The following is a 15,772-nucleotide window of genomic DNA, read 5'->3' on the forward strand; positions in this document are numbered from 1 at the left end:
TAATAATCTGAACGAACAGAATCTTTTATAATCAACTAAATGCCTTCCACCACCTCTGCAGAGGGAGGATTCTTAGAAAGATTCTTTTGATTTCAAGGGACATTTAGCAGTTCTTTTTTTAATCGTTTTTTTTTCTAGATGGATTTTAAAACATTCTATTATGGGTGGGCGGCCCATATAATAGTTAAGACCGGATAAATAGTTAAGCTTAAATAACGGATCCTATGATATTTTCAGAATACCATTTTTCTCAACAATTTATTTTTTCGAGTGATTCGTGGGCAGAGAAAAGTGAATGAGTTTCAGGTGAATCTGATATATCAATATTTTTGTCGCGATGTCATTTTGAGTAAAATGTTTCGACTGCTTGTATGGGGTCACTGGTTGTAAGCGGGTAGGTGACCACTCTGATCAGCCTGCGTAGGAAACGAGGGTGAACGGTCCTCCTTAAACTGTAAAGTGCTCGCAGGTCATTGGGCTACCTAGTAAAGGGAGCCTTTGTAGAGAACCAAAACTGCATGTTTCCCAGACCATAGCTGTTTGTGCAAATCTGGTGCGACGTAAATAAAGTACAGTCGGACTTCTATTTAACGAACTTCCATTTTGCGAATTTCTTTATATTGCAATTTTTTTCGAGGAACCAAGAACATTTTGGAAATTTCTTCGTAAAATAACTTCCAAATAGCAAAGTTTTCTTTGAGATTCCCTCAAAATATTTCAGATCATTTCTAACGAATTTTATGACCTACAATTGATTTTTGAACTTTTACATCAAACAGTAAAATTCCTTTCCCTTTTGTGTTTGCATTTCTAACGGATAAAATGGATTTTTATCCGTAGCAATTAAACTTTCTTTTACACATTTTAGTGGGATAATGTTATAAACAGTTCAATTTTATCGAGTAGGGAAAACTCCCTTTTGAAATGATTCTGGAAGGAAAATAACCATTGAGATTGAGGCCCATAAAAGGGACCACAATCATATTTTGGGAAATAAACGAACACACGCCTTCTCTCAGTTTAAAAAACACTTATATAAATTGTGATCACTGGTTACGGTTAATATTTATATTAAAATCACCATCAAGACAGTAACTATAAGTAACCAATAAAAATACTTATTGTTATGTAAATACATAGAATAAGAATGCCAGGTAGTGAAAATAAAAATAGAATTCTAAAAAAAATGATCAAACAGCAGTAGTCGCCATAGAAACGCCTGCAATGACGACGCATGCTCACTGTTTACTATTACTCTTGAACACAGTTGAAAAGCGTAATGACGTCCAAATAAGGTGTGCACGCCATCAAACCCAATGCAACACCCATTTTGCCAATGGGTAATAATTACTAAAATGTCTTTGGAGAAAACGAGTTTTATAAAATACAACAAATTCCGAGAATTACAGTTGGACTTCTATTTAACAAACTTCCATTTTACGAATTTTTCTATTTTGCGATTTTTTTTTCTCGAAGAACGTTTTGGAAATTTCTTCGTAAAATAACTTCCATATAGCGAAGGTTCTTTCCATCCATTTTTCACCGTTTGCAATGTAAATTCTTTGCAACTGATTTTAAATTGACCCAAATTTTAACAAACCATGGAAATTTTAAGAGATATTTATTTCGTTTCCATCTGCAGACCAGTGGAATTTGTGCTTGCGGTGATGCTGATGAAGATGCTGAACATATTCTTCTTCATTGTAGTCTGTATGCGAGTGCCCGAATGAATTTAAAGACTGATTTGAGACGTCTTTCTATTTGTTGGCCACCTGTCTTATCAGAACTGGTGAAAAGTATTGAAAGTCTTGCGGCTTTGCGGAATTTTGTTTTTAATGTAAATTTGTAAATTTTTCTTCTTTTTGTTTTCTACTTACAACTGTAAGCCTTATGCTATAGTTTGTGGTGCATGAGAAGTTTTAAGTCGTTTAAATAAAAAAAAAAAAAAAAATATAGCGAAATGAATTTTCTATTGGACGAACTTTTCTTTGAGATCCACTTTCCCAAAATATTTCAGAACATTTCAAACTTGTTAACGCGCTTTATGGGGGTTTTTGATTTTCGAAGCCATTTATAGAAAGCAATAAAATCCCTTTTTGTTTGCATTTCAAACTCAGGCAAAATGAACGGATTTTATCAGTAGCCATTAAACTTAAGATCGTAATGTATGTTTAAAATCACTTTTATAATAAATGCTGCTATAATTTTGTACATAAATTTAGCTTATTTTAGTTGAAAATGTATGTAGCATGTACTGGATAATGTTTTGCTTTCCACGCACATTTCTTTAATGGTTAAGATTCATTTAAAGGTGTATTCATTGCTAAATAAATTATGTCTAAGTGTTTATGAATTCAAAACCTATTTTGTGTTGTTTCTCAAATGGTGATTTTATATTGAGCGAATTTTCGATAAAACAAACTTATTATCGGCGTTAAACAGAGGTCCGACTGTATGTTTCAATTGTAAATCTCAATCGTATGCATGCGAGAAATGATCAGAACGAATAAATTCGGTGAAGAAAAATAAACTTATGTCTTAACTTCAATCCATGTAATCTGAAAAATGTGTCTGTGTGAAGATCACACACAAACCTCTTATAACCTTTGGGTGTGCCCTCATCTTACAACTCAATTGAAACGGCAAAAATGTATAGAAAAACTTTCTGTGGAAAATTCATCTTTTGTTGTATTAAAGGATTGCAGAAATAATTTCCTCTCTTTAGACGAAGCGAATCAATCTAGTTTTATTATCACAGTTTAAAATAAATAAATTTCCGTCTGATTTGATCTTTTGATTATACCAAAGAATCACAGACCCACTAAATCTCATATAACGTACTCTGATCCTAATTTTAATCAAAAACGTGTAATAGATTTATTAATTCCACTGTTAGAAATTTCTCGGAAAAAATTGCTATATAAGAGTCTATTTAATTGTTATTTCACCGCATTTAAATAAAACAGTCAAATAACCATAAATAAGAGAGTAGTGAAACTATTAATGGTGAGAAAAATTGTTTATTAACTATTTTTTTCACCTAAAACGGTAAAATAACAAGATTTTTATGGCACCCACTGAGCCCATGAATCAACTTAGTTCCTTGCAACTGCGTACATATTATAGCCGAGAGAGCTAATCTCATGACCGACAGAACGGGGGTTCGGTCCTGACACTGAGAGGAAAACAGAATCGTCTGCAGTTTCATTGCCGCCAGCGCTAAACCAAAGGGAAAAATTCTAAACCCCTCCCCTGAATGATATTTTGAAGAATTTATAGGATCGGGTTCACACAGTCGCCTGAAGTTATGAGGGAATTATTTCCCACACTCTCTCCCTCCCTACATCTTCTTCAAATCGTTCATAAAATACTTCATACACTCAAATACATGTTTTTTCGTTAAACTAGTAGTGGATGATGATGATACTTGATGTGAAGAAAGTTCAAATATTCATGAAATAGAGATGAGCGAAATGCAATTTTCTGATCGTTAGTCATTGTTTTAAATTTTACTATAAGCGATTCAGTTCATCTCACATATTTTAGAAATAACATCAGTGATCATTTCTAGCTCGATTTAAACATTATTGCGCTCATTTAAATATTTAGTTATTAGCTGTGTCAGATAAATTCAACATGACGTGGCAAGCACGTCACCAAATTTATATTTTTATGGGTTGTGTTCACACTCTCCCTATATATAAGTATCTTGTTCCAATCGTTAATAAATTATTTTTTACTAGGAGGCTCCGTCCCCTGCTCGCTAACGTTCGCCAACCCCCGAGAATTGCTACGCAATCCTATGTGGTTCACGCCGTGAACCATGGCTCGCTGCTCTCGCTCGCCAATGAACACAATGTTCTAGCACAAAGACATAATATATTATCATCAAAGACATAGTATTTTATCACCAAAGACATAGTATTGTACTTATGTAGATGAATTCTACCAATGTTCTTATTGGCTTTTAAAAAAGTATATTAGCTATTTAGATTGTACATGGTGAAAAAATCAAAACATCAGCTAAATAAGAAACATATTAGCAAAATAAATTATCAAATATTGGCTTCACTAATATTCTGCATTTTAAAGCGTGAAAATTCAATGCATAAATAAACGCGAAATATAAAAAAATTCAATGCATTCAATACAAACACTTAAACGTTTTTTAGACGTTTAGGTAGCTCCCAGTAGAAAAGTATCAATTCAACAGCGGCCTTTTAAAGCATTCTCACTTCAATTAATTAATTAATTCCTAATTGAATTTAAATTAAATAGTGTCATGTTTTTAGTGCATGAATCTGAATTGAACGACCTGATAATGCTCACTCTGGTTATTGTTATCTGGTTGCTCACTACGTGCTCTTGCGCGCTGAATCCAATCAATTAAAAATGAAAACTGTTGCCAGCGCGAGAAAAGAAATATCATCGGTTTTATTGATACATACGTACGTATTAGCGTTTTATATAATATAGATTCATCCACTGAAATACAATTTCTTAAGCTTCTAGTGAATGACACTTGATTGTCCTACAGTTTTTTTTCAAATACTAATTTATTAACAATTAATAAATTATAATTTATTAATTAATTAATTTTAGCGGGAAAAATTGTAATTATTTAATAACTAAAATAAAAATTTATTTCTCGACCTAAATAGGAATTGACTTTTGTTATATTATTTGTTTTTGATATACTTAAGCTATTTTCTTATCAGTATTTCCAATTTTTACATTATTATTGACAAAACTACAATAAAATAGGATTCCTTTTATTTTAAAAATCTTCTCTGAAATCCTTTAAAGTAACAATGTATTTCAAGACAAATATGTGAATCACAGAATTTTGTCACCCTAGTTGAAAAACCCATCTTAGCGGAAGTGACATCAACGGACCAAACATGCTTGAACACGATGAGATAAAATAAAATCATTGCTAAAATAGAAAAGGAAAAATAAATATATCAAGCTGAAAGGTTTAACAGACCGTTTCGACCCTTTCTACGGAAAAAAGTACTTTCTCTTAGTAAATTATTGAATAAGATTTTTTGTTTTCTTTATCTGTTTTATATTTTACGAGAATTGCTTTCTAATTAAATATCTTCCACAATTTCTTCTTTTTGATATATTTCTGAAGGCTTGAAGTTTCAAGTCAAACTGATAATTTATTTTATTTCGATCAATAGTTTAATACGCCAGTGTAAACGATTATTTATTTCTGATGCACAAATCTTTGTCGCATTTTTATAAGATTTAACGTGTATTTTAGGGTTTTTAATTAGGATAATTAAAACAACTACATTATTAATTAAAATATCTGTGTGTTTGATCTTTTCGAGAGATACTCTAAAAATAATCTCAATAGTGATAGAAGAGGTACTAAATAATAAATTTTTTTGGGTGACCCAAAAAGTGAAACTCCATAATGGTTCCTTTTACGGGTGTAAATATTATTCAGTAACTACAGTTGTTGAGGATGCATTTATACAATATTCCCGAGATTGGTTTGTTTATCAAACTTTCGGAGAATGGTTTATTGTTATCACCTTCCAAACCAAAATAGACGAAAATAATGTAGTCTTGTTATATTGCTATCACCTTCCTAACCAAAACTGACGAAAATAATGGAGTCTTTATGTATGAGTAATTTAAAGGGTACTCAACTGGAAATTCAATGCTTAATTCCGATGACGCCACAGTTTTTAAAAATTCCCGACTTCTCTGCTACCACGATAATCAAATGACCAAATAATTAAAATATACGAGTATTTTAGTTAAATTTGTTTTATTTTCCTTATGAAAAAGTATTGAGCTTAAACAAGAGACTTCAGATAGGTTCCTTTTTTGAAAACTTCCTACGAAAAAATAAATAAAAACTGTGTAAAACATTCACAGTCAAATCTCAAGGGATCGCCAAAGAATTTTTTTCGGAGCGAAACTACATCGAAAGCTTTTAGAAAACAAATAAAGCATCCGAACATAAAAGAACGACTTTGAAACAAAAGAACGTAGCGTAAAACCAACAATGGTTCCGTTGAGGCTAAATTTACTTTCTGAAGTGGGCCCCCCCGGAGAAGGTTCTGTTGTCCTCTGATTCAGCTATATATATATATATATATATATATATATATATATATATAATATCATATATATATATATATATATATATATATATATATATATATATATATATATATATATATATATATATATATATATATATATATATATATATATATACACATAATATCATATATATATATATATATATATATATATATATACACATAATATCATATATATATATATATATATAATATCATCAATCTATAGATTTTAATTTAAATTATTCTAATATGAATTAATAAAGAAATAATAATAGTGAGGCGGAATCTAGAAAAAAAAGCTCTTAGTTGGAACTCTTAAATAGTAACAACATTGAAATGAAATTTATCTTACTGACATGACGAAATAACTCACAATCAAAGTTTTGTTAATAAAGCGAATAAAAAAAAATATCTTTTATTGAAATTCATATATGTATATAGTAGCGGTGCACAACCTTTTTTCGAATGAAGGGTCCAAGTATACGTTGTTTTAACGTTTCAGTTATTTTCATTAGTTAACTTTGTAATATATTTGTATTAAATTGAATTCCTTTAAACGTTAAAAACTGAAGAAAAACCAAATTGATATTTTTTAAAATAATTCCTTTTTACCAAAAAAATTAAGATTAAAAAAAAATTTATGAAAAAATATAGCAATGGGAAAAAAGTGATGGTTTTTAACACTTCATATTTTATTTTTTATAACCGTCGTTGAACACCCGACCTAGTTTTTGGGATTATGACTTTTAATGTTCAGCACCGTAGCCTTGTAATTTTGAACCCAATTCAGAAGACAAGGGAACTCCTGGATCAAGTATTACCTTCGTGGAGGACATTTTTTGGAACTAACCAGCATTTACAGTTACATGGAGAGGAAGAGTGCAAGAACCTCCCACGGTTAGCCTGACGTCAACGGGACTGAAACCCCCATGATCACTGTGGATATTATTTCTATTATCCCGTCATATGGCACAAAAAAGTTTGTTTTAAAATACATTTTTGTAATACTCTTGAATGAAATTTAAGAAAAAAAAACATTTTATTGAGCGACATAACTGTAAATCAAATATATTTAATTAAAGAAATTGTATGAGGTCTAATATGATTTAAAGTAAAACAAGCACAAGGTAGGTCAAAATAAGATTCAGCATTCGGTTGGGTTTATTCAGTTCAGTACATCCTTAGAACATTGATATTTAGTGAATTATAGGAAATTTTCTGAATGTTAAATCTTAAAACTGTTGCATCACTGGCTGCGGTTAGTAAGCGAGTGTGTGTGACCACTTTAATCAGCCTGTGTAGGGACCGAGGGTACGCGGTATCGGTCCGCTTCTCTATCTTAAAGTGCTCGCAAGCCGGTCGTCGGACTACTAAAGCAGGGGAGCCATCCCCTCTGTAGAAGATCAAAATTGCGATGGCATATCTTCGGATCATCCCCAGGGATGTTTCCCAGAGCGTCCCCAATAGTCGATTGTGCAGCTGTAGTGTGAAACTAATAAAATACCCACAACTGTTGAAAAAAACGAAGAAAAAAACTGTTAAATTTACGATGAAATTCAGTGCTGGATTACCCATTTAGCCAGACTAGGCCCTGGTCTGGGGCCCCCAATGATTAGGGTCCCCTTATAATGGATATTTTGGAAATAAATGCAAAAACAGTGAATTAATCGAAATTGTGAAAGTACCACACTGTTAGAAATTTCCCGGAAAAAATAGCTAAATAACAATCTATTTAATTGTTATTTTACGACATTTAAATAAAACAGTCAACTAGCTATAAACAATATGGTAATGAAACAGTGAGAAAAATCAAATATTTTTACACAAAACGGTATAAATAAAAAGAATTTTATTGCACTAACTAAGCTCACTTAATGAAGCTACTCATTGCATATTAGAGCCGAGAATCTGTCAATCCGACGGCAGAAATGGGGGATCCAGCGTTGACACCTCCATTGCACATTATCTACCCAGAAGCCTCTTCGGTTTTGAAACCATGGTTGCTGTAAATGGTTAAAATACCGTATAGATTTGTATTCATGTTTTTATAACTGTAAATGGTTTTTAAAATCGTAAAGGAGAAAAATATTCTTCGCCGTAAACTTTACGGTTAATCGAATAGAGAGACTGCTGCCTGTTATTTTACCATAATTTTAGAATGAAAATTCTAACAGTGCACCTGCCAGACAAATTATTTCACGAAGTATAATAAATGTAAGAATTTAAATACGAAGATAGTTTCATAATATTAAGAGTAGAATTAATTTAAAACTTAACTTTAATATACACTGTATTTATGGCTTTAATTTTTCCTTATTATTTGAAACTTAATTAACTTTCAAATATAGGATTTCTTAGAGGATTCACATCTGACATTGAGAATTCAAAATTTATATTTAATATTTTTGGTTGCATTTATATTTGTTAATAAGTAAATTGTTATTTTACCAATTCTTTACATATTTAAGTATTACTATACTCTTTAATATAAAATAGTTATGATTTTAAGAAATTCGTTTCTTTTCCATAATTTTTTTCTGCCTTTTTAGTTTTTACTTACTTAAAAAATAATACAAAAAATAGCTCAAAAATTAATATTTTAATTGCATTGCAAATATAAACTATTTAAAACTTATTTTTGAAAAAATTTATTTTATAATTATAACTAATAATAATAAATTTCACAAAAAATAACTTACCTAATTTCTCGAGAGACGATGTCATTAAAAGTTAAACAAGAAATTGAAGGTAAAGAAAAGAACGTTATTTAAGTTCTGTGATATTTCTCTTTTTAAAAGGAGTATCTTAAAAAGCGTGGATTGAATTAGTTTAATTTAAATGTGCATTCAATTCTTAAAAAAAAATCTTTCTTACTTCCCTGAAACAAAGACCCAATACAAAAACCAAATAATAAAAAAAATGGAATGAGAAATGATGCAATTCAACTATAATATTTAAATTAGTTAAAAGTTTAATTTGGAATTATATTTTACTGAATTCATTTTATTTTGGAACTGTATTTATTGAAAATAATGTTGTTTCCTGAACATTATGAACGGTGCCTCGCTTTTAGCGAAGTGCTTTGGTGGAATTTATAAATGTCAAACGATTTCAACATTAGCGATTACGATTAACATTACGATTTAAACATTAGCGAAATGAAAGGTTTAGAAATCCAGGAAACTATTGGGGCCCCCATTAATATTCAAATTTACACGCTGTTCATTTGCAAAATATTTTTAATCTTTTTATAACATAAGTAAATTATAATATATTTGTAAAATTTGGTTACTCATGCTAAAAATATATTTCGTATAATATTATTTATAAAAGGCATTCAATGAATAATGGATTCATTTAACTCAAATGTCATTTAAATGACGTAAAAAGAATATGAAATGGTTGAAAATAACTCTATAGTATAATTGAAATAAATTCCCTCAAAGGATGACTATTATGAATCAAATTCGAGTAAAAATCATTCACTCAAATGATGTTTAGTATATAATGTTAATGATTGAATAACATCATAGACTATTGACTCAAATGATGTTGATTTTTAACCTTATCCAGAAGACAAGGGAACTCCTGTATCAAGTATTGGGAGAAATTTGTCTTCGCGGAGGACTTTTTGTTGGAGCTAATCCACGTGTGTGCTACATGGTGAGAAAAACCACGAAAACCTCTACCACTTAGGATATTTTTACTTTGGCACTGTGGTTGGTGCAAGCCGGAATTCGCATCGATCTGGGAAACGGTTCGCCTCATTGGAAGCATAATGTTTGTGAAATTGCTGTTCTCAATGCTTATTCTTTTTTAGTAATATTTTGACACCTTAAATACATATTGCAAATTCACCATTGCGTTGAATTCTTTTCTAGGAATGTCAATTTAAATACGCACTGCAAATTCATAATTGTATTGACTTCTTTTTCTAGGAATAATTTGTCACCTTAAATACATATTGCAAATTCACCATTGCGTTGATTTCTTTTCTAGGAATGTCAATTGAAATGCGCACTGCAAATTCATCATTGCATTGACTTCTTTTTCTAGGAATATTTTGACACCTTAAATAAATATTGCAAATTCACCATTGCGTTGAATTCTTTTCCAGGAATGTCAATTTAAATACGCACTGCAAATTCATAATTGCATTGACTTCTTTTTCTAGGAATAATTTGTCACCTTAAATACATATTGCAAATTCACCATTGCGTTGATTTCTTTTCTAGGAATGTCAATTGAAATGCGCACTGCAAATTCATCATTGCATTGACTTCTTTTTCTAGGAATATTTTGACACCTTAAATAAATATTGCAAATTCACCATTGCGTTGAATTCTTTTCTAGGAATGTCAATTTAAATACGCACTGCAAATTCATAATTGCATTGACTTCTTTTTCTAGGAATAATTTGTCACCTTAAATACATATTGCAAATTCACCATTGCGTTGATTTCTTTTCTAGGAATGTCAATTGAAATGCGCACTGCAAATTCATCATTGCATTGACTTCTTTTTCTAGGAATATTTTGACACCTTAAATAAATATTGCAAATTCACCATTGCGTTGAATTCTTTTCCAGGAATGTCAATTTAAATACGCACTGCAAATTCATAATTGTATTGACTTCTTTTTCTAGGAATAATTTGTCACCTTAAATACATATTGCAAATTCACCATTGCGTTGATTTCTTTTCTAGGAATGTCAATTGAAATGCGCACTGCAAATTCATCATTGCATTGACTTCTTTTTCTAGGAATATTTTGACACCTTAAATAAATATTGCAAATTCACCATTGCGTTGAATTCTTTTCCAGGAATGTCAATTTAAATACGCACTGCAAATTCATAATTGCATTGACTTCTTTTTCTAGGAATAATTTGTCACCTTAAATACATATTGCAAATTCACCATTGCGTTGATTTCTTTTCTAGGAATGTCAATTGAAATGCGCACTGCAAATTCATCATTGCATTGACTTCTTTTTCTAGGAATATTTTGACACCTTAAATAAATATTGCAAATTCACCATTGCGTTGAATTCTTTTCTAGGAATGTCAATTTAAATACGCACTGCAAATTCATAATTGCATTGACTTCTTTTTCTAGGAATAATTTGTCACCTTAAATACATATTGCAAATTCACCATTGCGTTGATTTCTTTTCTAGGAATGTCAATTGAAATGCGCACTGCAAATTCATCATTGCATTGACTTCTTTTTCTAGAAATATTTTGACACCTTAAATACATATTGCAAATTCACCATTGCGTTGAATTCTTTTCTAGGAATGTCAATTGAAATGCGCACTGCAAATTCATCATTGCATTGACTTCTTTTTCTAGGAATATTTTGACACCTTAAATACATATTGCAAATTCACCATTGCGTTGAATTCTTTTCTAGGAATGTCAATTTAAATACGCACTGCAAATTCATAATTGCATTGACTTCTTTTTCTAGGAATAATTTGTCACCTTAAATACATATTGCAAATTCACCATTGCGTTGAATTCTTTTCTAGGAATGTCAATTTAAATACTCACTGCAAATTCATTATTGCATTGACTTCTTTTTCTAGGAATATTTTGACACCTTAAATATGCATTGCGATTGCTACAACATTGTGCTTACTGCATTAGAGTCTCTGAAATAAAAGAAACATGAATGTTCTGATTGCTACGATATTTGTTTTGCTTTCAGTTGAAGCGTGATGGAACTTCACATTATAATTCATCTTTTTGTTTATGGCTGTGAAAATAGAATAATCTGTAATTCAATATTACACTAGATTGTCATTGTAATAATAAAGAGGAAACATTTCTTAATAACTCAATTTAAAAAAAATTATTTATTTTGAAACGACTTCTAGCGCTGTAATCAAACTTAACGATTGAAATAAGGCAACACTCAGCTGATCTTAAAAATTAATATAACAATCAAGCACACATTTTTTGGAAAAGTTTCTTTTGCTCATTATACGGCTTTTGGGGGGGGGGGGAATTAGGCGGTTCTTCAATTCTTCATTTTGCAGAATTTAAAAAAAAAAGAAATTGAATTGCTTAAGCAGGGGGTACATTTTAGAGTGAGAAACTACGCTCAAATGTTACCGCATCACTTGAAATGGTTTTGGTCAAAACGGCAATATTTATGTTGCAGCAGTTAAATTGCTGAAGCTTAACTATTAGCGATGTACATTGTTAGAAATTTCTCGGAAAAAATGGCTAAATAACAGTCTATTTAATTATTATATTACCATATTTAAACAAAGCAGACAAATAACCATAAATAAGATGGTAATGAAACTATTTACCGTGAGAAAAATCATTTATTAACCATTTTTCACCTAAAATGGTTAAGTAACAAGAATTTTATTGCACCCACTAAGCCCACCTAATAAAGTCACTTAGTCCCTTGCAACTGCGTACATATAGCTGAGAGAGCTGTTCTGTCTATCTCATGAGCGACAGAACAGGGGTTCGGTCCTAGCGTTGACGTCTTCTTTTCCTTTAGCACACGAGAAGAATTTCCAGTGCCCAGCCTTCTACAATGCCCATTATCTAACGAGAAGCCTTGTTCCTTCGTCCAGTTAAGTCTTTAAATATAATTGTCTTTAAATAAAAAAAGATGACACATTAGTGCTTAATTTAATAAAAAGAGATGACACATAAGAGCTTAAACTTGCTGTAATTTTCGAAAAAAATTCTAATTATTCACAAACGCATGTTAAGTTCATAAATAAAAATGTCGCTTACATCACGTCAAATTTCAATTCTGTAGCTGCATTTCTGCCGGCTACAGAGTGTCCCGCAATTACATCGGCCTCCCTCAACACTTTTTACAACCCTCCGTTATTTTATGCTTCTAAGTGTTACAGCTTTGTGAAAGAAAACAAAATGAGAAGCAAAAAAAAAAAAAAAAAAAAAAGGGCAAATATTGCTAAAAAAAGCAATAACTTTCAAAAATGATGGAAATGTAAAAAGTGTAACGTTATTGTACCGTAATAAAATGCAACGTACACCCCCAAAAAAGCGGCGCTTTGCGGAGAGATATTAAATTAAACTCTACTTTAGGTGTTTTTAATTTTTTTCACGAATTTTAATTTTTAGTTTTACTTTTTTTTAAAATTGGTTCCAATCAGCTGAAGAATTAATACTATTTAAACTAGATAATAAATAGAATCTGCCTAAAAATTATTTTAATTTTTGATGTTTCCTTTTTTAAAAAAAGTTATTTTTTCTACTTGGATGAAGAAGAAAAATTATTTTTGTCTAATTTTTCGAATGTTTTTTTATTTGTTGGAGAAATTTACCTGGCTTTGTTGTAAAAACTGTTCAATTACACCCATTTATTTAATAAAATTGGTATTTCTTAGTAAAACAACATAACATTTATCAATATAACTGAATATATTTTTTCTAGTCATTGTTTTTAGTTTTACATTGTTTAGAACAACAATTATATAAATCTCCCTTACTGGATTAAACTAGTCTCCCTTGTTAGATTAAAATTTCTTTTTAACTAAAATTTCGTTTAATTGCGATAAAACTGTGTTAAACGTCGTAACTTTTAGTGTCTATCAATTTGATATAAATTTGGAAAGCAACATTTTAAATTTTTGAATAATGTTTCTGTAATTTTTTCTAATATTATTTGAAAGATCAAATTTTTTCTTACAGTATTTTAAATTATTGTTATTCAACCATTATAACTAAATTTATTCAATGGTCTAATTTACGTTATATACAATAATATATAAATATATGAAATATAATATTACATACATATTTATATAATATTACATAATATATAAAATAAATACAAGCTGGAAGCATATAAAAATGTCCTGAATAACATGTGTTTGAAGTATTGCAGATAAACTCGTTCAAAAACATGTAATTATTATTAAAACTACTTATAATAAGATGATAATTAAGATTTTACTTATTGTGGGTCTAATTTTTTGAACTGTTATTATATAGTGTCTCTTATTATCATTTGTGATGATCATATTTCTATCACTATACATGTATTCCTGTTACAGTTATGAGTCTTTCACCTTCCTCAGATACATATAATTAATTAATTGCAAATATTAGCGTCCCCCCGCATTCACAACCCTCGGTACATCGGAGGGGGGGGGAGCAAGAAATCGCGTGGGCGACAACAGAAATAAATCGAGGGTGATTTTCCCCATCCTACCCTATCCACTGACCTTTTCCAAGAACCAATAAAAGGAGAGATGCGCGCGCTCCGGTTAACGAAGACAAAATCCGGCACAAAGCGCTTATCCGGCGCGCGAGTAAGGAGCGGTTGAAAAAGACTTCCCGGACGATACGAAACCGGACGCTGTGCTCCACACACACACACTCACTCTCTTGGATTGTTGTTATTTCTCACTCACCCACCCCTCCACGCACCATCCACGTCCGGCAAAAAAAAAATATTAATTCCCGGATTATTTTTGCAGAATACTATTGTAATTACTATACATATTTTATTCCCATTTACATAAAACGATGACTTTCCTAAATGTGCTATCAGCTTCCTTAGTGGTCTTAATGACGGTTCCGGTTTCGTCCGGCCTGTACGAAGACACCGCTAAGATAATCCGGAAACCTCATAATAATCTGTTTTTGGCTATAAAACCCTCAACACAGATATTTCCCAAAAGGCCGCTGGAGGTGCAGAGTTCGAACCCCGCCGCGGCAGATGAGAACACCTACCGCATACCGTGGGGAGTAGAGATGTTGCCCCGGCGTCAGAGTAGGGGGCGGAGAATGAAAAAAATGCAGAATGCCGCGGATCATATTCCTCCAAAGCAAAGTGTCAAGAGTTCGATTCCGCTAGATCCGGATCCAACATCACCTCGGGAACCCAGAGGACGAGACAACAACCGTTACGATGTGCCCTTGATTGGTGAGTACTGCAAATTAATATATATTACTGAGTATTCATTATTAGACCTTAATTATCAGGCATTATTATTTTTACGAGACTGGTGTTTACGTTCGTGTTAAATGAGACGACACATAATATAAATTAGACGATATATTGGATAAATATAGAATATCTAATGACATCAGATATTCTATTAGTATATTATAATAATTAGACTCACTGTAGTTTTCAAATAATGACATGTTTTGCACGAGTTTATATGCAATATACTTTTATATTTAAACATGCATGTAATGGACTTTTATTTAGGATATTTTTTATATACTTCCTATTTGCATAAATATATTATTTTTTAAACGTATTGCAATGTATAAAAGTAACGAATTGATACACGCCCAAGTACAAACCGGTTTCAGCCGAGTAAAAACAGTAATGCTGTATAGCATCACACCTGACAATTAAGATTTTACATAGAGTGCGTCGAATAGTATGGAATGTTATACCTTATTAAACAATTGAATCTATTATATACAGAAGTTTTCTCAATAATGACTTTTGATGGATATTTCCTTGTGAAAAAAAATTAAAACGAAATTTACTCATAAGAATTAACAAATAAAGTCAGAAAAGAAAATGCCTCTGAAAGTGTAAAAACACTATGGGGGAAGGCGGCTCTAGAACGCTAAAAACATGTTTCAAGTTTCGATAGTGTTCCTGAAAATAGCATAGATGAAAACAAAAGAATTTTCTGCTGG

At 31.0% G+C, this 15,772-nt stretch overlaps 1 protein-coding gene across 1 annotated transcript in view; it reads left to right on the forward strand.

The window, feature by feature from the left end:
* Positions 1-14,396: 14,396 nt before the first annotated feature.
* The window catches only part of LOC107453082 (uncharacterized), a 157,036-nt gene continuing 155,660 nt past the window's right edge, over positions 14,397-15,772 (forward strand). The window contains exon 1 of the mRNA XM_016069762.4: positions 14,397-15,035. Within this exon, the coding sequence (XP_015925248.1) occupies positions 14,636-15,035 (400 nt within the window). The 5' untranslated portion in view covers positions 14,397-14,635. The remainder of the gene's footprint in view (positions 15,036-15,772) is intronic.

Source organism: Parasteatoda tepidariorum, chromosome 7 (assembly GCF_982258835.1).
Source record: "Parasteatoda tepidariorum strain Cologne lab strain chromosome 7, Ptep-v5.0, whole genome shotgun sequence".
NCBI classification, from domain to species: domain Eukaryota; kingdom Metazoa; phylum Arthropoda; class Arachnida; order Araneae; family Theridiidae; genus Parasteatoda; species Parasteatoda tepidariorum.